The 22,457-nt window shown below is 50.9% G+C and overlaps 3 protein-coding genes across 5 annotated transcripts; 1 reads left to right on the top strand and 2 right to left on the bottom strand.

Annotated features, from left to right (window-relative positions):
• Positions 1–276: 276 nt before the first annotated feature.
• b3gat3 (beta-1,3-glucuronyltransferase 3 (glucuronosyltransferase I)) lies at positions 277–3,406 on the bottom strand. Its single transcript, XM_084691174.1, has 7 exons — positions 3,208–3,406; positions 2,880–2,990; positions 2,532–2,712; positions 2,152–2,335; positions 1,733–1,894; positions 1,253–1,543; positions 277–1,108 (listed from the first exon to the last, which is right to left on the bottom strand). Exons 2-7 carry the CDS (start codon positions 2,971–2,973, stop codon positions 1,010–1,012), a joined length of 1,011 nt encoding a protein of 336 aa, XP_084547300.1. The 5' UTR covers positions 2,974–2,990; positions 3,208–3,406; the 3' UTR covers positions 277–1,009.
• A 100-nt stretch (positions 3,407–3,506) lies between these two features.
• On the bottom strand, positions 3,507–9,191 carry naa40 (N-alpha-acetyltransferase 40, NatD catalytic subunit). 2 transcript variants are annotated; one of them, XM_084691177.1, is made up of 9 exons: positions 8,949–9,191; positions 8,720–8,798; positions 7,640–7,735; positions 7,474–7,526; positions 7,263–7,358; positions 6,528–6,686; positions 6,287–6,370; positions 5,480–5,557; positions 3,507–5,059 (listed from the first exon to the last, which is right to left on the bottom strand). In XM_084691177.1, the coding sequence occupies exons 2-9, from the start codon at positions 8,723–8,725 to the stop codon at positions 4,915–4,917; spliced, it is 717 nt and encodes a 238-aa protein (XP_084547303.1). In that variant the 5' UTR covers positions 8,726–8,798; positions 8,949–9,191; the 3' UTR covers positions 3,507–4,914. The 2 variants fall into 2 exon arrangements, with proteins under 2 accessions (XP_084547303.1, XP_084547302.1); XM_084691176.1 differs by having other exon boundaries at positions 8,959–9,191.
• A 4,518-nt stretch (positions 9,192–13,709) lies between these two features.
• rcor2 (REST corepressor 2) lies at positions 13,710–22,368 on the top strand. Of its 2 annotated transcripts, XM_084691884.1 has the most exons (13): positions 13,710–13,930; positions 15,804–15,922; positions 16,612–16,668; positions 16,767–16,847; positions 17,045–17,097; positions 17,389–17,550; positions 17,933–18,057; positions 18,482–18,548; positions 19,417–19,635; positions 19,852–19,929; positions 20,315–20,372; positions 20,451–20,668; positions 20,832–22,368. In XM_084691884.1, exons 2-13 carry the CDS (start codon positions 15,805–15,807, stop codon positions 21,147–21,149), a joined length of 1,554 nt encoding a protein of 517 aa, XP_084548010.1. In that variant the 5' UTR covers positions 13,710–13,930; position 15,804; the 3' UTR covers positions 21,150–22,368. The 2 variants fall into 2 exon arrangements, with proteins under 2 accessions (XP_084548010.1, XP_084548011.1); XM_084691885.1 differs by lacking the exon at positions 13,710–13,930 and having other exon boundaries at positions 15,801–15,922; positions 16,616–16,668.
• The last annotated feature ends 89 nt before the right edge of the window (positions 22,369–22,457 follow it).

Here is a 22,457-nt window from a genome sequence, read left to right as displayed (position 1 = left end):
AGTGTGACAGGGACTGAGACAGACAGGTAGTGTGACAGGGACTGAGGCAGACAGGTAGTGTGACAGACAGACAGGTAGTGTGACAGGGACTGAGGCAGACAGGTAGTATAACAGACAGACAGGTAGTGTGACAGACAGACAGGTAGTGTGACAGACAGACAGGTAGTGTGACAGGGACTGAGGCAGACAGGTAGTGTGACAGGGACTGAGGCAGACAGGTAGTGTGACAGACCGACAGGAAGTGACAGGTAGTGCAACAGACGGACAGAACAACAGTTCAGTTTTTATCGTTTTATTTCCCTGGGATGGGGACATTTGTTACCATGGTCACGGCGGATCAGGGACGGTTACCATGGCTGCAGAGACATTTCATTTAACACATGATAATAAATAATAGACAAACTCAAAGAGGTACTACACTATTGACAGACAACCGAGCTAGCCGAATAAGACTCTCTCCCTCTCCCCCTCCCCTCCCTCCCTCTCCCTCTCCCTCTCTCTCTCCCTGTCTTTGTCTCTCTCTCTCACACACACCAAGTATTAGTAAGTACAACACACACACACATTCACAATCAACAACCAACAACGACAACAGTCACAAGTACACAAGTTTAAATATCTTGATCTTTCATGCTTTACACAGAACATGTGGTATTCATTTGTATAGTTGACTTTACACACAATGTTAACTTTACATGTGGTATTTTACAGTATTTACATATCAAGGTACATTTACAGTTAAATCACCAACAGAGCTTGACTGGAACTTTGTTCCAATATCTGTTGGTGATCATTTCAGGACAGTGTGTGTGTGTGTGTGTGTAGGCACATGCATGCTGTGTGTGTGTCCATGTTAACAGATTATATGTGAGGAAACTTGTGTATCTGTGCATGTTGAGAGGGAGTGTGTGATTACCGTGTGTGTTTGAGATTGTGTGTGTGTGTGTATGTGAGTATGTGTGTGTGTGTCAGTAACCGTATGTGTGTGTGAGAATGTGTGTGTGTGTGTCTACACCTCCACAGCTGTGTCTGATCCCAGTCCTTGTTTCTGCAGAGCGTCCTCTCTCTTCATCTTGGGCTTCTCAGTCCTGGTGTGCCACACCAGCACCTGCACACACACACACACACACACACACAAACACGGTACACACGCACGCACATACACACGCCCACAAACACACGTTCAGTTAAAATGTTTTTCTAAAACTTTCAATTCACATGATTACCATCCCAGACACATTCTGCCTCCCACCTTGGTGCAGTTGTCTGCTCTGGGCTCCAGTTCCTCCATGGTGACCAATCCCTGCAGCAGGCTGCTCTCCAGGAAGCCCATTGGCGCGTCTCCGTCGAAGCACGCGTCCTGATTGGCCAGAACCAGCTGCAGGGAGACGGCAAAGCCGGCCATGTCCAATGGGAAGGGCCGGCTGGGGCGCCAGCCGGTGTGGAAGCGGACGACCCGCCCCCCCTCCACCACTGGCCTCTCGTACCTCATCCCCCCCACCAGCCCCACCGGCCACACTGACACACGCCGCGTGGAGCGCATCTGGGGGGCGGGGACAGAGAGGGAGGGGGGGGGGGGCATCAGAGGAGGGGAGATACAGGAGGGGCGATCGGAGGGGTAGTTAGAGGGGTGGGGTAGAATGGGAAGGGAGAGATATACAGGAGGATGGTCAAACACACACAGACACACACTGAAAGACACACACACACTGAAAGACACACACACACACACCTCTTGGAAGAGCTGCAGGCTGTAGGTGTTGTCGTCGTCAGCAAAGTAGACCACGCCCTCCTGTAGCTCCGCCCCCTGCTGTGCGCGGCGGTCTTCCCTGAGCCAGCGCAGCCCCTCGTTCCTCTGCTCCGCCCCGCGTGGCTTCAGCCAGCTGGGGTCGCCCTGGAGGACACATCCAGCACACCCCTGCTCATCCACAGACAATGGACTGCAGCAGGAATGGTGCGTCTGTGTGTGAGGGTGTGTGTGTGTGTGTGTGTGTGTGTGTGAGGGTGTGTGTGTGTGTGTGTGAGGGTGTGTGAGTGTGTGGGTGTGTGAGTGTGTGTGTGAGGGTGTGTGAGTGTGTGTGCGCGTGTGTGTGAGTGTGTGTGTGTGAGTGTGAGGGTGTGTGAGGGTGTGTGTGTCTCTCTCTGACCCACCTCCTGCAGCTTCCTGTCGCGGGGCGTGGGGGTGTGCAGGTGAGTGTACTCCAGGCCGCTGGCCTGCAGGAAGGCCGACACCAGGGGCGTCTTGTGGGGGGAGTCCTCCACCAGGATCCATAGGAGCTGGGGAACATGGAGCAGGGTCTGGGCCAGGCGGGTCAACTCTGCCTTCTGGACCAACCTGGAGGGGAGGGGAGAGGGGGGGTCAAGTCTGCCTTCTAGACCAACCTGGAGGGGAGGGGAGAGGGGGGGTCAAGTCTGCCTTCTGGACCAACCTGGAGGGGAGGGGAGAGGGGGTTCAAGTCTGCCTTCTGGACCAACCTGGGGGACGAGAAAGAGAGAGAGACAGAGAGCGTGCGTATGTCGGGCGACCATACCTGGCATAGGTGGGGGTGATGACAAAGATGGTGGGCAGGGCCGGCTTAACTGGGAGCTTCTGGGGGGGTCTGGTGGCTTCAGCCTTCCTCATCTGCTCCTGCAGCCTGTGCAGCTCCCCCCGCAGACGGGAGATGGTACGGTCCTTGGGCATGTCGTGCTCAGCACAGTCACAGCGCTGGCCTAGGACACAAGAGGGACGCCAGGAGGTTAGGAAGGAAGAGAAGGAGGCGAGGAAAGGAGCTTCTGGAAATGGGGAAGGAGACAAGGAGGCAGAGAAGGACAGAGGGAAAAGGGGAGGAGAGGGGAGGGGTCGAGAGGAGAGGGTTGATGATCGTCTTGTGACCCACCCAGCTGCATCAATGCGTAGATGAGGCCAAATAGTGACACCATGAAGTAAAGCACGAACACAGTCTTCAGTTTCAACTTCATCCTGGTTGCCATGGCACCCCAACGGCTAACTGCGGATATCGGTCGGCACAGCAGGGTTGATAAATAGGTTGATTTAGAATAACAAGCTTTAAAATGACAATGTCGTCACATGGCATTGAAATATGTTAGTGAACATAGATTTCGTGCATTTCTAGCGATTTTAACCGACACAGGAAAGCGAATCTTTACAGGTAATTACTGTGACCAGTTAGCTTGCTAGCTAGCTGAGCATTTCTTCAAACTTACAGGGAATGTCTAGGGGATTCGCCGACAGAGAAAGACAGTAATCTTCATTCACGACATCTTCAACCACATATTTTATCAGGAGTACCTATCTTATCAGTTATGACAAACCATAATCCATTCATTCATTTCTTGAAAACTGGCAACGTAGGACATCTTTCACCAACAACTTCCGCTTGGTTGTTCGGGACTAAAGTCTCCCCCGTATTCATTACATTGGTTTCGTTTAAAGTATTTTACGTTCCGCCAAACGTAATTTTTAAGAGGGAACAGCAATCGGGGGGAAAAAAATACACATCATAGAAGTCAAACAACTTTCCTTTATTTGTAACATACAAATAAAACACTGACCAGGCATAAATGACTGTCGTTTTCCCTTTCATCATTAAAGCACAAGACTTGAACACTCATTCTCAAACATTGAGTTTTAAACGTCATTTTTCCAAAACAAGTGTTTTACCTGTAAAAGGCAAAATAAAGAAAAAGATTTAAAACCAAAATGGATCTGTAACAGATTATATATATACACACACACAGTAGCATCCAGAAGACAGGATAGGAACAAAACACTGTTGAATGTGAAAGATGAGGCTATTCAACAACATCACAACAAGTGAGAATTTTTTGTTTAAAAAGGAGAGAAAAAAATAATAAAATAAAGTTAAACGAGAGTTTATTCCTAAACTAAAAGATACAGATTTTTTTTTTGTTGATCAACACAAGCAATCATCCTCCAGATATTTTCTTCCTGCATACCTTGTTTCTTGTGAACTTAATACTGACCTCAGGTCAGTTTAGTCTGGTGTCTGAACCGTATTCACAATAGCCAAAACACACCCTAACTGACTAGAGATCAGTTCCCAAACCACACTTAGCCACGCAACTCCAACGGTTGCTAGGATACCCAGAGGAAGTTAGTTTTGAGTTACATTGACCTGAGAGAGAGAAGAGAGACTGTCATAATATAACATCCTGTTATTATAAAATATGCACGATTGATGATTGTACTAATCAAAACGACTCTCTAAAACCATGACTACAAGCATTCGTCTCTTTTTCAGTTATTTTTTTCTTTCTTTTTCTCTTTGCGTTTTTTTGTTCTGAACAAGCATTAAACACCCAAATAACCTGAATGTTAGGATCTATGTTGACAGATGGACCCACCAAGCCCTCCCTCCCCCCTCCTCACCCTACCTCCCCTCTCCTCACCTGCCTCCCCCCTCCTCCCCCAACTAACTGACAGGGCAGGAAACGAGAGAAAAAAAACACTGAAATCTTCATGCAGACTACAGACTAAGGTAACGATGGAGGGAAGAGAGAAGAGAAGAGATCATCTTGCACAGTCGGCATGTCTTCTCCCCTGAGCAGCGTTTGAAACCGTTGAGTGCACGCGGGCTGCGTTCAGGAGTGTTACACAGGTGCAGAACACCTGACTCAACAGGAGTAGCACCGCTCTATACAGGTTACCAGGGAGACGCAGACACAGAACAAGAGTGTTAGGAAAGAGAGTGTGTGTGTGTGTGTGTGTGAGAGACGACGGTGTGTGCGTGTTGGGAGTCATTACATAACAGTAGGGTCAGTCAGGTGTGTGATGGCCAATGACGGTAACGTGATGACTATAAACAGAGGTGGGGGGGGGGGGGGGGGGGCAGCGTTTGATCACCGAACCAGGACATGAGGAAACAGGAAGTGGATCTGTGTTCTCCCCTCTCAATGGCAGCAGCCCCCGCAGTGCCCGCCTCCGTGGGCGTGGCCAGAGGCCTCCCCGTGCTTGGTCCGCTTGCTCAGGATCTCATAGGAGCAGTCGTCGCCACAGCAACCGGACATGCTGGGCGAGGTGTCGTCTATCTCAAACCTGGAGGAGGGGGGGATGAGGAGGAGGGTGGGATGACGGGGGGACGAGGAGGAGGGGGGATGAGGGGGGGACGAGGAGGAGGGGGGGACGAGGAGGAGGGGGGGATGAAGGAAGGGGGATGAGGAGGGGGGGGGACGAGGAGGAGGGGGGACGAGGAGGAGGGGGTTAGATGAGGAGAGAAAGGTGGGGGAAGGAAAATGGAGGGATAGGGAGGATGGAGGAGAGGGTGGACGGCAAAAGTCGGAGTGTGAAAGAAGGATGAGGAGAGAAATGGATGAGTGAGAGCAGTGAGTTAAGATCAGTCATTTCAACAGTTGACAGAGAGAGAGAGACAGATGAGAGAGACAGATGAGACAGAGACAGATAGAGAAAGCCAGAGAGAGGGAGACAGATGAAAGAGAAGCTCTAGCGAAGACTCACTGTAAGGCTTCTCTGAAGAACTGGTAGGCCCCATGGTTGTGTCTGAATAACGTCAGCATCACCTTCTTCATCTGTGTGCTGGAGGAACGCAGGGGGGAGGGAGAGAGGGGAGGGAGAGAGGGAGTGAAGAGAGAGGGAGGGAGAGAGAGAGAGAGAGAGAGAGAGGGAGGGAGAGAGAGGGAGGGAGAGAGAGAGGGAGGGAGAGAGAGAGAGGGGGGGAGAGAGAGTAGATAGACAAAAAGTTTAAAGGGAGATGGGAAAATCAGAAACAGGTGGTTGATGTTAACTTGGTGCAGGAGCGCTGAGTCAGTTTTATACCATCAGAACACATCATAACACAGTTCTTCTAGATTCTAGGGCAACAGGGAAGTGTAATGATACCATCATCCCAAAAGGGATTTGACCCTGCACCCTCTAGATCCACAGTCAAGCGCTCTAACCTACCTGTTAGCTATGAGCTCTAGACACTGTACCAGTTAGCTATGAGCTGTACCTGTTAGCTATGAGCTGCAGACACTGTACCTGTTAGCTTTGAGCTGTACCTGTTAGCTATGAGCTGCAGACACTGTACCTGTTAGCTATGAGCTGTACCTGTTAGCTATGAGCTGTTGACACTGTACCTGTTAGTTATGAGCTGTACCTATTAGCTATGAGCTGTAGACACTGTACCTGTTAGCTTTGAGCTGTACCTGTTAGCTATGAGCTGTAGACACTGTACCTGATAGCTTTGAGCTGTACCTGTTAGTTATGAGCTGTACCTATTAGCTATGAGCTGTAGACACTGTACCTGTTAGCTTTGAGCTGTACCTGTTAGCTATGAGCTGTAGTATCTGGATGAGGAACTTTCCAAGCCCTTTCCTCCTCACTCTGCTCTCCAGCTGGAGTTCATAACTGCAACAACAACAACAAGTCAGAAAACAATTTCACAACCAACATAACTGCTTAGATAGTTGATCCCTTGGTTACCCATCTTCTTTACAAACTATTTACTTCAATCAATCCATCCACCCACCCATCCGCTCATCCATCCATCCACCCTGGTTCTTACCAGTAGAGCACCTCCTCCCCGCACTCGACGTCGAATCGGAAGTGAGAGAAGGCGACGGGGGTGGAGTCAGCCTCTCGGGCCAGCAGGTACCACGCCCTCTCATCCTTCATCTCCTCCCTCTTATCCCTCTCCTTCCACCCCCACTCGCTCTGCTCGTAGCTGCAGGGGGCAGGGAGGCATGGAGGGGGGCAGGGGGGGAGGCAGGGGGGAGGGCAGCGAGGTGGGCAGGGGGGGGGGGGGGGGCAAGGAGGGGGGCAGGGGGGAAAGGGTTTGTGGTTAGGTAAACCTCTTCAGTACACTCCACCACCTGCCTCTACTCCCGCCCACTACCTCCACCCTCCCCATCTTCTCTTACTCTACCCTTCACACCGCCTCCATCCCCCCCTCTCTCTCTCTCCTCCACCCCCCCCCTCTCTCTCCTCCATCCATCCATCCCTCCCTCTCTACCTCCCTCCATCTTCAGTGTTGTGATCAAAAAGCACCTCAGATCACCAGTTTTCTGTCTACACCAGAGGTCTTCAACCCTGGTCCTCAGGGACCCCCTGCAAGGCACGTTTTAGATGTTTCCCTGCTCCAACACACCTGATTCAAATGAATGCTCATTATTAAGCCCCATTCATTTGAATCAGGTGTGTGGGCGCAGGCAAACATCTAAAACATGTAGGACAGGGGGTCCCTGAGCACCAGGGTTGAAGACATCTGGTCGACACCACGCTCCCCCCCCCCCCTCCTTACAGAGTCTGCATGTTGGCCCTGGTCAGCTCGTAGGCCCATTCCACTGAGATGGGGTTAAGGGAGGACACCCTCTTACACTCGATCTGGAGGTTCAACCTGGAGGACACAGGAGCACCACCAGTTACACACACACGCACACACACACACGCGCGCGCGCGACTCGGACGTGTTTGGAGTATGAAAGGGAGAAGAGAATTATGAAACCTCATACCCGTTTCGGTCGTATTTTTTGAAAACAGGGAACGCCGCCAGGGGGTCGTCCAACTGTGGCACAGGGAGAGATCTCATTGGTCACTGCCCGCCTTCGTCTAACGTCATAGGTCGCTTCTCCACCCGATCTCCCACCCCATTGGCTCATCGCTTCCCCGCGTTCTCACCTTATTGGCTGCCTCCACCTTGGCACAGACAGCGTCCATGGCCGCCCGCTCCTCCTGTCGCCTCTGCTTCTTCTCCTTCGCTCGGTTTGACTTCCTCTGAGATGAGAGAGAGGGGATTGAGACAGGGGATAGAGAGGATGGTGAAGGGAGGATGAAAGATGGATACAGAGGATGGATAGATTGGGGGAAAGAGGGGATGAGAGGAGGATACAGAGGATGGATAAATACATAGCAAAAGAAGGGAGAGGTGGAAAAGTGACGTTATAAATGATGATGGATCAAGAGACGGGAGAGAAACAGAAAGAGAGGAAGAAAGGAAATACACTTTTTTAACAGTCTGTAAAAATGTCACCGTATACCAAGATTAGGCCTACAGATGTGTGAATACACACACACACACACGGGACAGGAAGCACGCGCTATGTTAAGATGATTAGCCAGGTTAGTTGGCTAGAGGTGGAACTGTTGTTTGGGGGAAAATGTTGGCGTGAACTTAGCAAGCGAATTAGTTGTGGCGGATTTCTTTAGTGTTAGTTGGCTGTCTAGAATTTAAATTGAATAACTCCCTCACACACTGACCTGTAATAATTGCTCCCGGCTCAAATGACACCGACACAACTAACATTACTAAGCCATCCACGTCAAAACTAATATTATAAGAAGTATCAGCCGAAACTATCTCAAAGATGGATTCCTAAGTGCCAAGCTAGCACACGGTGACAACAGTCGACAGCAATTCGCACGCACGCGGCACATAACGATGCTAAGCAACAAAAATAGGACACCGTGATCTCGGTGGCGATACTGTTGAGCATTCTGACAATAAAACGTAGACTTTTTGATGTAGTTTTATAGGTTAGCTTCACGGCTCACAAGTTAGCATGCCCAGCTAGCTAGCTAGCTGTCGCTGCCACCCCCGGCACAAGCCACCTATGGTCTCTCCTTCATCTCGCTGATTTCTCGGCATCATCATGTCTGGACTCACGCTCTTTGTTCGCCCCTAATTGATGCAAACATTCGTTTCCAACTCTACCATCCTATTCACAAAACACTTCTTTGGACAAGAGTGATTAAACTTACCCCCATTTTGTTGTTTAGTGACGACCACCTTGAATCAACTACCGGACCGGCAACGATATTGTGTCGTGCTTGTTGTTTGCTAAATTATTTGCAACGAGAGGGGGGCAAGATTATGAAAATGATAGCTAACGATGCTAGCGATCTAGCTAGATAGCAAGACCCCTATCAATCAGACGATGGCAGATATGCAGGCAAAAAAATACTATTAGTTAAACGCTAAAGATTTTACGTTTAATCACGTTTAATTTTTTTCCGCCAGATTGGCGCCAAGTGTAAGGGGTGAATTGCAGGTCTTTTGGCCCTACTCCACTCTTCCTTTCCTCCCTCCCTCTCTCTTCCTCCTCTTCTCCGTCCAACTACTTCAGCGCGAAGGGGAGGTACGTTGGATTCAAGTCCCGGGGCGTCCCGAGCAAACGGAGCTGCTATTTCCCACTTAATTCAATAGGCCAGGATGAGACAACTCCACCCATATAGCCTACTCCCAAAGTAAAAATATAAATAAAATACATTTCCGTGGTTTCCTTGTTGAGGAAGTGACGACACGATATTTAGGGTCCGAAGCACCCCTGTTTCCAAAACTGGCACGGCGACGGACACAACCTTTGCCTTTTAATATTTGATGAAAACGCCGTTCTTTCCTATATGAACGGATATATAGTTAGATCAAAATAGCAAACGGAAATGCAATATGCAGGAGATGCATTAGTTTAACCCGCATTTTTATCTGAATATAGTAGTGTGTGTAGTTCAGTATAAAGTAGTGGAAAGACTAGGAAATTAACAAGCCCCACCTACGTGCTGCCCGTTTTACCAAAATCACTGCACCGTAGGAAAAAATTCCGCGTGGGCACGTAGACCTCGACCACATCACTGGAACACACACATACGCACATACACACACCACTCACCAATTTGAAAACGAATTTAGATTTCCCTTGAATCAACATACACGTAATGTGATGTTAATGGTTAACATACAAAAATAAAAAAGGATAACGCTGGAACATTTCAGCTGTGATTATATAATTTTAGCATCTACTTTCCCGCAGGTTCTGCATGATTCACGTGCCCCCTGGTCCCCTGGTCTGCCCCCAATGGGCCGCGGTGTAACTACAATCTTCGCCACCTGGGGTCACTGTGGCGCTGTGCTGGGAGTTGGATGAAGTAACGCTAATTAGAATCATCTTAACAAGATGATGGTGAATTCGGCATCGCTGATCATTTACCCTTTACTAGCCATAAATAGCCTTGCAATTGTGTTTGGTGTGTTTGTAATCGCGAAGTCACTTTGGATGAAAGCGTCTGATAAATGCATAAATGTAATGATTGCCAACAATCCCAGGATGGATTGTCTGGGTATGGCGCACGTGCTATACAACAGCAGTTCATATTTAAGTTGTCTGCATGCTCGTGCCTTTGCAGTGTCTCTCTCTCTCTCTCTCTCTCTCTCTCTCTCTCTCTCTCTCTCTCTCTCTCTCTCTCTCTCTCTCTCTCTCACACACACACACACACACACACACACACACACACACACACACACACACACACACACACACACACACACACACACACACACCCAGCCCTCCCCGCGCAGATGGTTCCGTCAATAGGCTCCGCCCAGAGCCCTTTGTCTTGGGGTGATCTGTCTCGCGCGACGGGGAGATGGCATTTCGGGAGGGGGTCAGAGAGTTTCCAACCCGCTACTGGGTGCCGGGGTCTTCCGCCTCGACTTGCCGTTGCAAGTTATAGGAATAGCCCGCTCCCCGTTAATCCAACGCGAACGATTATTCACGTGCGTTCTGAACGGTGTGATTCCTCCCCACCCGGCCGTGGTCACATTTATGTGGCGTGTAGAGATAGCAGTTATATTTGATGGATATAAATTGTGTGGGATTCAAGATAATGTCGGTAATAAAGACTGAAATAAAGGCTCATCTCTTGTTCTCTCTTTCTCAACCTCTCTCACCCCCCCTCTCTCTCTCTGTCTATCTCTATCTCACACATGCACACACACAGCACAAACCGTGCCCTCATTTTTCCTGGAGATAGAGAGAGAGACAGAGAGAGATAGAGAGACACAAAGAGTGAGAGACACAGAGAGAGAGAGACACACAGAGAAAGAAAGAGACACACAGAGATAAAGAGAGACAGAGAGACATGTAGTCTACAGGAGCAAACAAGCAGGGAAGGAAAGAGACAGACAGGCAGATGCAGTAACACAGCAGTCTGGTCAGACAGACAGACAGGCATGTAGGCTGGCAGGCAGACAGATGCAGTACAGAGTCAGACAGACTAATGATATCTAATCAGACAGACAGACAGACAGACAGACAGACAGAGGGCAAGCAGCCAGCCAGACAGGCAGGCAAGCAGGCAGGCAGGCAGGCAGGCAGGCAGGCAGGCAGGCAGGCAGGCAGGCAGGCAGGCAGGCAGGCAGGCAGGCAGGCAGGCAGGCAGGCAGGCAGGCAGGCAGGCAGGCAGGCAGGCAGGCAGGCAGGCAGGCAGGCAGGCAGGCAGGCAGGCAGGCAGGCAGGCAGGCAGGCAGGCAGGCAGGCAGGCAGGCAGGCAGGCAGGCAGGCAGGCAGGCAGGCAGGCAGGCAGGCAGGCAGGCAGGCAGGCAGGCAGGCAGGCAGGCAGGCAGGCAGGCAGGCAGGCAGGCAGGCAGGCAGGCAGGCAGGCAGGCAGGCAGGCAGGCAGGCAGGCAGGCAGGCAGGCAGGCAGGCAGGCAGGCAGGCAGGCAGGCAGGCAGGCAGGCAGGCAGGCAGGCAGGCAGGCAGGCAGGCAGGCAGGCAGGCAGGCAGGCAGGCAGGCAGGCAGGCAGATGCAGTAACAGAGTTGTCTGCTCTGGTCTGGTGAGACAGACAGCAGCAGGCCTCGCAGTCTAGCAAACAAGAGACTGCTGGGAGGGAGGGAGGGAGGGAGGGAGAGAGGGGGAGGGGAGGGGAGGGAGAGAGAGAGAGAGAGAGGGGAGGGGAGGACAGCAGAGAGGAAAGGGAGGGGGGATGAGAGGAGTCTAGTGGCAAAGAGGGGGAGGAGTAGAGGAGGCAGAGGATGAGTGCAGAAAAAGGAGGGGGGAGGGGGTGGACTCGGAGGAGAGGGGGAGGGATGAGGAGAGGGAGGGGGTGGATCATCAGAGGAGGTGAAGGACTAGAGGAAAGGAGAGAGAAGAGGAGTGGAGATGAAGGAGAGGAAGCAGGAGCTAACATACTGAGTGGAGTGGGTGAGTAACGAATGAGGGAGAGAGAGGGAGGGAGGAAGGATAGAGGGATGACGGAGAGGGAATGAGGGAGGGAGAGGGGGATGAGGGAGGAAGCAGAACAGACATGAGGGAGAGAGACAACGTGTACAGACATTTCTGAGAACAGAGTGAGAGAAGAGAGAGAGAGACGTGAGGGAACAGTGAGGAGAGCAGGAAGGAGAGATGAAGGAGTGAGAGAGAGACATGCTGAAAAAGAAAGATGGAGGACTCGGGAGGGAGGGAGGAGAGAGATGTGGAGAGAGGGTTGGAGAGAGAGAGGGACAGGCATGGGGGAGACAGAGAGACAGAGAGAGGGACAGGCATGGGGGAGACAGATAAGCACAGGGATATGGAGGGAGGGACAGAGATTGTGTGTGTGTGCGTGTGTGTGTGTGTGTGTGGGGGGGGGGGGGAATAGGTGGGAGGGAGGGAGGTAAAGTGTGATCGTGTGTGGGTGCATGCAAGCAGTTTTGTGTGTGTGTGTGTATGTGTGTGTGTGTTGTAAAGCCACAAGTGCTGGTACTGTATATGACAGAAAACCTTCATGTTTGTGTTCATGCAGACAGAATAGCAAGACTGAAAGTATGAGGACATTTCATATGACTGTGTGTGTAGTTGTGTTAGTGTGTGCACTGTGCGTGTGTTTGTGTGTGTCTGTGTGTGTGAGAGAGAGTTTGGTTGAGAATGTGTGGTTATCTGTGTGAAGCCATCTTACATATTCAGACTCACCTATCCATCTGCCCCCCTCTCCCTCTCCCTCTCCCTCTCCCTCTCCCTCTCCCTCTCCCTCTCCCTCTCCCTCTCCCTCTCCCTCTCCCTCCCTCCCTCCCTCCCTCCCTCCCTCCCTCCCTCCCTCCCTCCCTCCCTCCCTCCCTCCCTCCCTCCCTCTCTCTCTCTCTCTCTCTCTCTCTCTCTCTCTCTCTCTCTCTCTCTCTCTCTCTCTCTCTCTCTCTCTCTCTCTCTCTCTCTCTCTCTGTCCCTCCCTCTCTCCTCTCTCTCTCTGTTTCTCGCTCTCTCTCACCCCCCCCCTCTTTCTCTCTCTCACACACACACTCTTTATCTCTCTCTCACATACTGTATTCGGATTGAAGAATACATTTTTCGTCCTCTAGTAAAGGTAGAATTGTATAAGTGATCCACCTGTGAGACTAAATGCTGTAATAAACAGCGCTGTGTGTGTATGTGTGTGTGTGTGTGAGAGAGAGAGAGAGAGAGAGAGAGAGAGAGAGAGAGAGAGAGAGAGAGAGAGAGAGAGAGAGAGAGAGAGAGGGGGGGGGAGGTCCGGTCCCTTCTCTCCTGCCCTTTTCCTTCCCTCCACTGTGCAAGTCTGGAAGACCACAGCACAGAGATGAACAGCTAACGAATCACTGCGCGGACATGCTGGGAAGTAGTTCCTAATTTATGGGATTTTCAACTGACAGGTAAATAGCATTTATGAATATGCCAGCGCATAATAACATAGTTTTAGGATGTATATGATGTAGAAGTCTAACAATCACCTTTGAGTTTAGAGGCAAGATATTATCAGATGGTTATTTGACTCAAGGTCTTATAACGTAAACAACGTCACATATGCGAGATAATTTGACTGGATATTACACAGTCAGCTAATTCATCCATGCATCAAAGATATGCAACATTTTCTGATATCTTATTGATCATGTGTGATAGTATATCGAACTATTTTCTTTGCCAATCGAAGTTAGTTGGGCAGAGGCAAGGGTAGAAGCTGAAGCGTGCGGATGTCCACATCCACACTAAAACGGTTGTCCGCCTCCCCGGCTCACACAGTCTGTCTTTCCACGCTGATTTCATTGTATGGGAGAGAGAAGGTCCTCATCATTAAAGTGAGAGGAACAAACGCAGTTTTCACATATTCAAGTCAACAAAACCGAGGACTGTAGCCAGCGGACCACGGATTACCGCGACATTGTGTGTGAGAAACAAACGGCAGAGGATTCAACTACCGCCAGGTACCGTAACGAGCTTGCCCGACTTGTAACTAGCTAGACCGTCAGTGTTGGTTAGCTACCGCTAGCGAACTAACCGACCCCTCTACCGACCCCCAGTACCAACAGTCCGAAGCGTGTCGAAAACAAAAGACGTTAAAGTTGATAGTTTAGCAGCTGCGTGAATAAGAGAGCAAGATTGACGCCAAAGACAATATCCAGTAACACGTATATCTTGTTCTTTATTTAATAGTTGAAAACGCCGGTAGGAGACTTAACGTTAGTTGCTTTTAAATGAGATGAGAGTGAGAGATGAGATGTGGCCACTAGGGTGATTGCTTGTGATACAGCTCAATCCTATCTGAACTTTATTTACTTTTTTTAAATTTTCATAAGATAAATAGTGGACAGACGGTCTGGGATAATCGTCTTGTCGTGCTATCATTAACACCAGTTTATCATGTATTCACAAAAACTGTGAATGCAGCGTGGTGAGCCTATGTCAATGGACAGCGCTAGTGAGACCAAAGACTTTAAAATGCATCCAACTCGTTGAAAAGTGAATGGAGCGGGATGTTCATGAGTTTTGTTAACTAACTCAACAAATAAACAACCGACTATAGATTAGTTTTGGATTCAACTTGTTCTTTTGGATTTGTCAGATGTTTTTGTCCCGTATAGCTTATGTCGTGAATATACGGACGCCAAAAGGACAGTCAGTTTGGTGTGTATCTGGCAAGCGGCTTCTAGACAAAGACCCCCGGTCATTTACTGTGAAACGACCAACAACGACGAACGTCGCCGGGGGACTAAACGCAGTCAGTCGTTAAACGATACTTTATAGTACCACGATAATGATTCACCACGACTTTTGTCATACGTTTAAAACGTTGATAGGTCATTTATTTAAACTTTGAACTTGACGTTTTAAGAGTTTTTTTCCTGTTTCTAACGTAGGCTATCTAAATTAATACACTAAATGTGAGTGAAACGGCGTCTTGTGGTGTGGTAACATGAAATCTTGTTCTGAACACCATTAAGATATCCTAGGCCGGGCCATGGTCAAGTTGTACGCACACAGCTAGCTAGAGGGAAACACCTGTCGTTGACGCTTACCGAGAACCGAGGCACAGTAACGGTCCCCCCTCCCCCCTCCCGACCCCCACAAACACAGACACACACACTGGAAACCCTAACCCTCCTGGCCAGATGCAATGTGTGTGGTTGGTTTTTGGGTCTGGCAGGATGTTGAATCATCAGTGATCCCAACTGAGAGAAGGGAGGGGAGGGGGGGGGGGTAGATGTAGGGGGGGATAGATGGAGAGAGGGAGGTGGAGGAGACAGAGATGGGAGACAGGGAGATCAAGAGGGTTAGAGTGGGAGTGTGTGTGTGTGTGTGTGTGTGTGTGGTGTTTTGATGTATGTGTTGCTAGACGCTGTATAAGAGGTGTGTGTGTGTGTGTGTGTGTCCTCTCTGGCTAACATGGATCTGATACTGAGTGGGACAGCTGTGAGGTGTGTGTCTTAATGATTGTGTTTGTGTGCATTGTAGTGATTTTTTCTGCGAGTTTCTCCTTGTCTTCCTTGAGGGTTGAGGTGCAGTTTTATGGGCGTATGTGAAGCTGTGACAAAGCTTGTAAAAAGGGCTGTACAAGTCCATTTGGTTAGATCTTTATCTGTGTCATTGTGTGTGGGTGTAACTGTGTGTGCACTTAATGTTAGCAAGGGTGGTGTGTGATATGTATATATGTGTGTGTGTGTATATATGTGTGTGTATACATTGATTGATTGATACCTGTGTGTATGTATACCTTGATTGATTGATACCTGTGTGTGTGTGTGTGTGTGTGTGTGTGTGTATACCTTGATTGATACCTGTGTGTGTGGGTGTGTGCAGCATGCCCTCTGTGATGGAGCGGTCCACAGGGGTCCTGTCCAGGAGCAGGGCCAAAACCATCACCAACGGCAACAGCCTGCACTCAGAGGAGGAGAGCAGTGATGAGGAGCACGCTCACGGTAAACACACACACTCTCATACACACTCTTACATACACACACACACACTCTTACACCTCCCTCCCTCCCTCCCTCCCTCCCTCCCTCCCTCCCTCCCTCCCTCCCTCCCTCCCTCCCTCCCTCCCTCCCTCCCTCCCTCCCTCCCTCCCTCCCTCCCTCCCTCCCTCCTCTCCAGTCACCCACTCACCTCCCACACTTCTCTCCTTATCCTTCTCTCTCTCTCTCTCTCTCGCTCTCTCGCTCTCTCGCTCTCTCTCTCTCCTTCTCTCTGTGTGTCTGTCATCTCTTCCTCTTCCTCCCTCTCGCTCTCTGCCTAATCACAGCAGTCTCCCAGCTTATCTTCCCCCCTCCTCTCTCCCTCTTCACCCTCCTCTTCTCATCCTCCATCTCTCCTTCGCCTCTCTGTGGAAATGCTCTCTATTCTGTACCTCGTCTCTCTGCCTCGCTGAATAACCTGAACTCTCTCTCTCTCTCTCTCTCTCTCTCTCTCTCTCTCTCTCTCTCTCTCTCTCTCTCTCTCTCTCTCTCTCTCTCTCTCTCTCTCTCTCTCTCTCTCTCTCTCTCTCTCTCTCTCTCTCTCTCTCTCTCTCTCTCTCTCTCTCTCTCTCTCTCTCTCTCTCTCTCTCTCTCTCTCTCTCTCTCTCTCTCTCTCTCTCTCTCTCTCTCTCTCTCTCTCTCTCTCTCTCCAGACAGTATGATCCGTGTAGGAGGAGACTACCAGGCACAGATACCAGAGTTCAGACCAGGTGAGAGAGGAGAGGGGCTTGAGGGGGGATGGAGGGACACGGAGGGAGGGAGGGAGGAGAGGGGCTGGATGGATGTTGACGGGTGTGTGTGTGTGCAGACAACCCTGCTCGCTACAGTGAGAAGGACCACAGGAGTATGCTGGTGTGGTGTCCCAACAGTCTGGTGTCTGACGCCATGTGTAAGTATGCACACCCACACCCTCCCTTCTCTCTACCCCTCTCTTCCCCCTCTCCCGTCTCTCTTATTCTCTGTGTTATCTGGTTGATACTCGACCTTGAAAATATGTCTATATGCTGCTGAATGGAGCAATTCAAGTCTCTCTCTCTCCTCCCCCCCCCCCCCCTCTCTCTCTCTCTCTCTCTCTCTCTCTCTCAGTGGATGAGTATATTCGTATGGCCAAGGAGAAGCATGGTTACAACATGGAACAGGTAAACCAGCACTTCACAACTGGATTGACACTTAAAAATGGACATGACTGCACACAGGGAAACTAGTCTGGTTGAATTAAAACCCTCCCTCCCTCCCTCCCTCCCTCCCTCCCTCCCTCCCTCCCTCCCTCCCTCCCTCCCTCCCTCCCTCCCTCCCTCCCTCCCTCCCTCCCTCCCTCCCTCCCTCCCTCCCTCCCTCCCTCCCTCCCTCCCTCCCTCCCTCCCTCCCTCCCTCCCTCCCTCCCTCCCTCCCTCCCTCCCTCCCTCCCTCCCTCCCTCCCTCCCTCCCAGTCTCTGGGCATGCTCCTGTGGCACCACCACGATGTGGAGCGGTCTCTGGCAGACCTGGCTAACTTCACCCCCTTCCCTGAGGAGTGGAGTGTGGAGGACAGGGTGCTGTTTGAGCAGGCTTTCTCCTTCCACGGCAAGAGCTTCCACCGCATACAGCAGATGGTGAGACACACACACTCACACACTCATAAACACATATACACACTCATACACACATATACACACACACACTCAAACACATATACACACTCATAAACACATATACACACTCATAAACACATATACACACACACACTCAAACACATATACACACTCATAAACACATATACACACTCATAAACACATATACACACTCATACACACATATACACACTCATAAACACATATACACACTCATACACACTCATACACACATATACACACATATACACTCATATATACACACACACACACACACACTCAGACAATGAGAGACACACACATACACCATCCATGGAGACACACTTACACATGCACGCTATTAATCAAAAATGTGTGTGTGTAGCTGCCAGACAAGCTGATATCCAGCCTGGTGAAGTATTACTACAGCTGGAAGAAGACCAGAACCAGAACCAGTGTGATGGACAGACAAGCCAGGAGACTGGTCCACAAGAGAGAGAGAGAGGACAGGTGAGACTGGTCCACAAGAGAGAGAGAGAGGATGACAGGGTGATGAGAGAGAGGGAGAGGATGACAGGGTGATGAGAGAGAGGATGACAGGGTGATGAGAGAGAGGATGACAGGGTGATGAGAGAGAGAGAGGATGACAGGGTGATGAGAGAGAGGATGACAGGGTGATGAGAGAAAGGATGACAGGGTGATGAGAGAGAGAGGATGACAGGGTGATGAGCGAGAGAGAGAGGATGACAGGGTGATGAGAGAGAGAGAGGATGACAGGGTGATGAGCGAGAGAGAGAGGATGACAGGGTGATGAGAGAAAGGATGACAGGGTGATGAGAGAAAGGATGACAGGGTGATGAGAGAAAGGATGACAGGGTGATGAGAGTCCAGGGAAAGAAGAAAGCTTCATCCTTTAATCCTGCTGTCTCCATAGCAACGATGAAGTAGAGGAAGGCGACCCTGGCAGTGACAGTGACTTTGAGATCGACACCAAGAAAGAGGTGAGCTGTGAGTGTGTGTGTCTGGGGTGTGTGTGTGTGTCTGGGGTGTGTGTGTGTGTCTGGGGTGTGTGTGTGTGTGTCTGGGGTGTGTGTGTGTGTCTGGGGTGTGTGTGTGTGTGTCTGGGGTGTGTTTGTGTATCTGGGGTGTGTTTGTGTATCTGGGGTGTGTGTGTGTATCTGGGGTGTGTTTGTGTATCTGGGGTGTGTGTGTGTATCTGGGGTGTGTTTGTGTGTATCTGGGGTGTGTTTGTGTATCTGGGGTGTGTTTGTGTATCTGGGGTGTGTGTGTGTGTATCTGTTGTGTGTGTGTGTCTGGGGTGTGTGTGTGTGTGTGGGGTGTGTGTGTGTGTCTGGGGTGTGTGTGTGTGTCTGGGGTGTGTGTGTGTGTGTGGGGTGTGTGTGTGTCTGGGGTGTGTGTGTGTGTGTCTGGGGTGTGTGTGTGTGTCTGGGGTGTGTGTGTGTGTGTCTGGGGTGTGTGTGTGTGTGTCTGGGGTGTGTGTGTGTGTGTCTGGGGTGTGTGTGTGTGTGTCTGGGGTGTGTGTGTGTATCTGGGGTGTGTTTGTGTGTATCTGGGGTGTGTTTGTGTATCTGGGGTGTGTTTGTGTATCTGGGGTGTGTGTGTGTGTATCTGTTGTGTGTGTGTATATCTGGTGTGTGTGTTTGTGTATCTGGGGTGTGTGTGTGTGTATCTGTTGTGTGTGTGTGTATATCTGGTGTGTGTGTTTGTGTATCTGGTGTGTGTGTGTGTGTGTATCTGTTGTGTGTGTGTGTGTGTATATCTGGGGTGTGTGTTTGTGTATCTGTTGTGTGTGTGTATCTGGTGTGTGTGTGTGTGTGTCTCTGACTGTGCCCCCCCCCCCTCCCCCAGGTGTTGAAGCATAGCTCTGCTGTTCAGCGGGGTTCAGGCCTGGTCAGGAAGGAAAGCCTGGGGGCCCAGTACCGACACCACCCCCTCAGGGCACGCCGCCGGCCCCCCAAGGGCATGTACCTGGCCCAGGAAGACATCATGGCCCTGTCCTCCTCCACCGACACAGGACCCTTCTCCCTGCGACAGCTGGACACACACCTGGTGTCCCTGAAGAGACAGGTGAAACACACACACTTGAACACACACACTTGAACACACACACTTGAACACACACTCTCCGGTCTCAATCCCGTTCAACATTGAAATATGGATGAATTAATGAATACAGAATGTAATTGGTTTTTCTCTTCCCCTCTCATTCTCCCTGGCCTTTCCCTCCTCCCTGCCCGCCCCTCTTCCTCCCCCCCTCCCTCTCTCCTCCCCCCCCTCCCCCAGGTCCAGAGTATCAAGCAGAACAACAGCTTTGTGAGGCACAGTATGGCTGAAGGCATAGACTCCCTGAGACCCACAGAGGTAACATCTTCCTCTTTCTCTCCCTTTCTCTCTTTCCCCCCTCTCTCTCCCTTTCTCTCTCCACCTCTCTCTTTCTCCCTCTCTCACCCACCTGCACCATCTCTCTTTTTTCTTTATCTGGTTCACTTCCTCTCTCTCCTGGTTCTGTCATCCCTCTATCCCCCCCTCCCCTCCCCAGTTCCTTTCATGTTTCCCTTTATACTCCGTCTGAATCCTCCTCTCTCTCCCACCTCTCTCATTTCTCCTCTCTTTCTCCTCCCTCTCCTCTCTCTCTCCTCCCTCTCCTCTCTCTCTCCTCCCTCTCATCTCTCTCTCTCTCATCTCTCCTCCCTCTAATCTCTCCTCCCTCTCATCTCTCTTCCCTCATCCCTCTGTCTCTTCTCAGCCTGCTCCGAAGATGACATCACGTTGGACCACTGAAGAGCAGCTACTTGCTGTGCAAGGTAAGTACACACACACACACACACACACAGGCTCATGCACACACACAGCCAGCTGGTTAACCCCTGCCTCTCCCTCAGCCATCCGTCGCTATGGTAAGGACTTTGTTGCCATTGCTGAGGTGATCGGCAACAAGACGGTTGCCCAGGTGAGCAGCTTCTTCGTTAGTTACCGTCGCCGTTTCAACCTGGACGAGGTGCTGGGAGAGTGGCAGGCCGAACAGGAAGTACGCAGCGCCCAGGGGAACCCTGGGAAACGCAGGCCCCAGGAGGTGAAGGAGCCCGGAGGAGGAGAGGAGGTAGGGAGAAAGGGAGGGATGGAGGGAGAGAAAGGGGGAGGGAGGGTTGATGCGGAGGATGGAGGGATGAGATAGAGAAGTGGATTTTTTGGTGTGTATCATTTTAATCCTTTTTCGTCCCCCCCACGCTCCCTCCCACTCCCCCCCCCCCCCTCCCCCACAGGTGAAGATGGAGGACTCTCCCCCGCCAGACTCCGACTCTCCCTCTCCCCCCTCCTCCACCCACACCCCGCCCCCTCTGTCCCAGCCCCCTCCTCTACTCCGCCCTGCCCCCCCCTCCGCCCCCCCAAGCCTGCTCCGCCAGCCCCCCCCCCTCCAGACCCGCCCCCTGCAGAGCCGCCCCCCTCCCCCCCTCATCCGGCCCGCCGGCTCACTGCAGCAGGGGGGCACTGTGAGGGGGGCGGGCACCTCCTCTCTCTCCTCCTCCTCCATCCCTCCATCACTGGTCGGCCTCAAGGTGGAGCAGCCCAGCTCGCACTGACCCCTCCCTCTCTCTCCTCCCCCTCTCTCCTGTCTTCTCCATGCCTGCTCTCTCTCCTGTCTTCTCCATGCCTGCTCTCTCTCTCCTCTCGCCTGTCTTCTCCATGCCTGCTCTCTCTCCTGTCTCCTGTCTTCTCCATGCCTGCTCTCTCCTCTCTCCTGTCTTCTCCATGCCTGCTCTCTCTCCTGTCTTCTCCATGCCTGCTCTCTCCTCTCTCCTGTCTTCTCCATGCCTGCTCTCTCTCTCCTCTCGCCTGTCTTCTCCATGCCTACTCTCTCTCTCCTCTCGCCTGTCTTCTCCATGCCTACTCTCTCTCTCCTCTCGCCTGTCTTCTCCATGCCTGCTCTCTCTCTCCTCCGTCTTCCTCTCATCCGTTCCCTCCTGTCTTCAAGTCTCCTGGACCCAGGACACACTCTTGTGAGCTGGCACACCACTGTATCCATAGCAACTGACTTGTGAGACACAGCAGGGTGCATCAGTTCCAGATAGGAATCCTCCCTCCCTCCGGTGAAGAGGAATATGGGAGGCAAACACTGGGTTGTCGAGGGCTGCCATGACAACAGACCCCCCTCCCCCTGCGTCCACACACAGACAACACCTACTCAGTACCCCCCCCCCCCCGCTCATCTCCATGACAACTGTGGAACATCTGGAATGCAGAGGAAAGAAGGGATGAAACACACACACACACACAGGCATCAAGTTGTGGAATCCTCATTATCAGGAAGAACCATGTCATTCGAGAACCAATTGAGAGAATCTTTCCTTTGACCCTAGTGAGCACCCTTAGATAGGTCGCTAGTTTGCAAGTAGCTCGTGTGTAAGTATGCTTCTTATTGACCAAGCACTAAAGAATTTACTCTGAATACTTGACTTTTTGGTTTCTCACACAAATGTTGCAAATCGACCGCTAAACTCCACCCTTTAGGGTTTAGATGTAGAGCTTGGTATGTAGGGCCCTGTTCCAATCTGTAAAAAGGGAAAAGCAAGGTTGAGCTCTTTTTGGATAGAAACTCGGCCCAGGTAAGAAAAACAAGAGTTTGTGTTTTCAGCTGTTTTTGTTTTGTTTTACTGTTGAAGAAACTGTTCCAGTAACCTTGACTGTGTGAAAAACGTAATGTTCACCCAAAGTCCTGTTTTTGCGTGAGAATTGTTTACTTGAACTGAAACTTTCTTTTTTGAATAAAGAGACTAAACCTGTGTTTATAAACTCCAGAAACCATCATCTCTTCCATCCTCCTTTCTCCCCCTCCATCCCCTTTTCTGCATCTCTCCCTTTAATTTCCATCCCTCTCTCACAAACCAACA

Source organism: Hypomesus nipponensis, chromosome 25 (genome assembly GCF_054491055.1).
Source record: "Hypomesus nipponensis isolate SF chromosome 25, ASM5449105v1, whole genome shotgun sequence".
NCBI classification, from domain to species: Eukaryota; Metazoa; Chordata; class Actinopteri; order Osmeriformes; family Osmeridae; genus Hypomesus; species Hypomesus nipponensis.
This window is presented reverse-complemented; position numbering and strand designations above follow the sequence as displayed.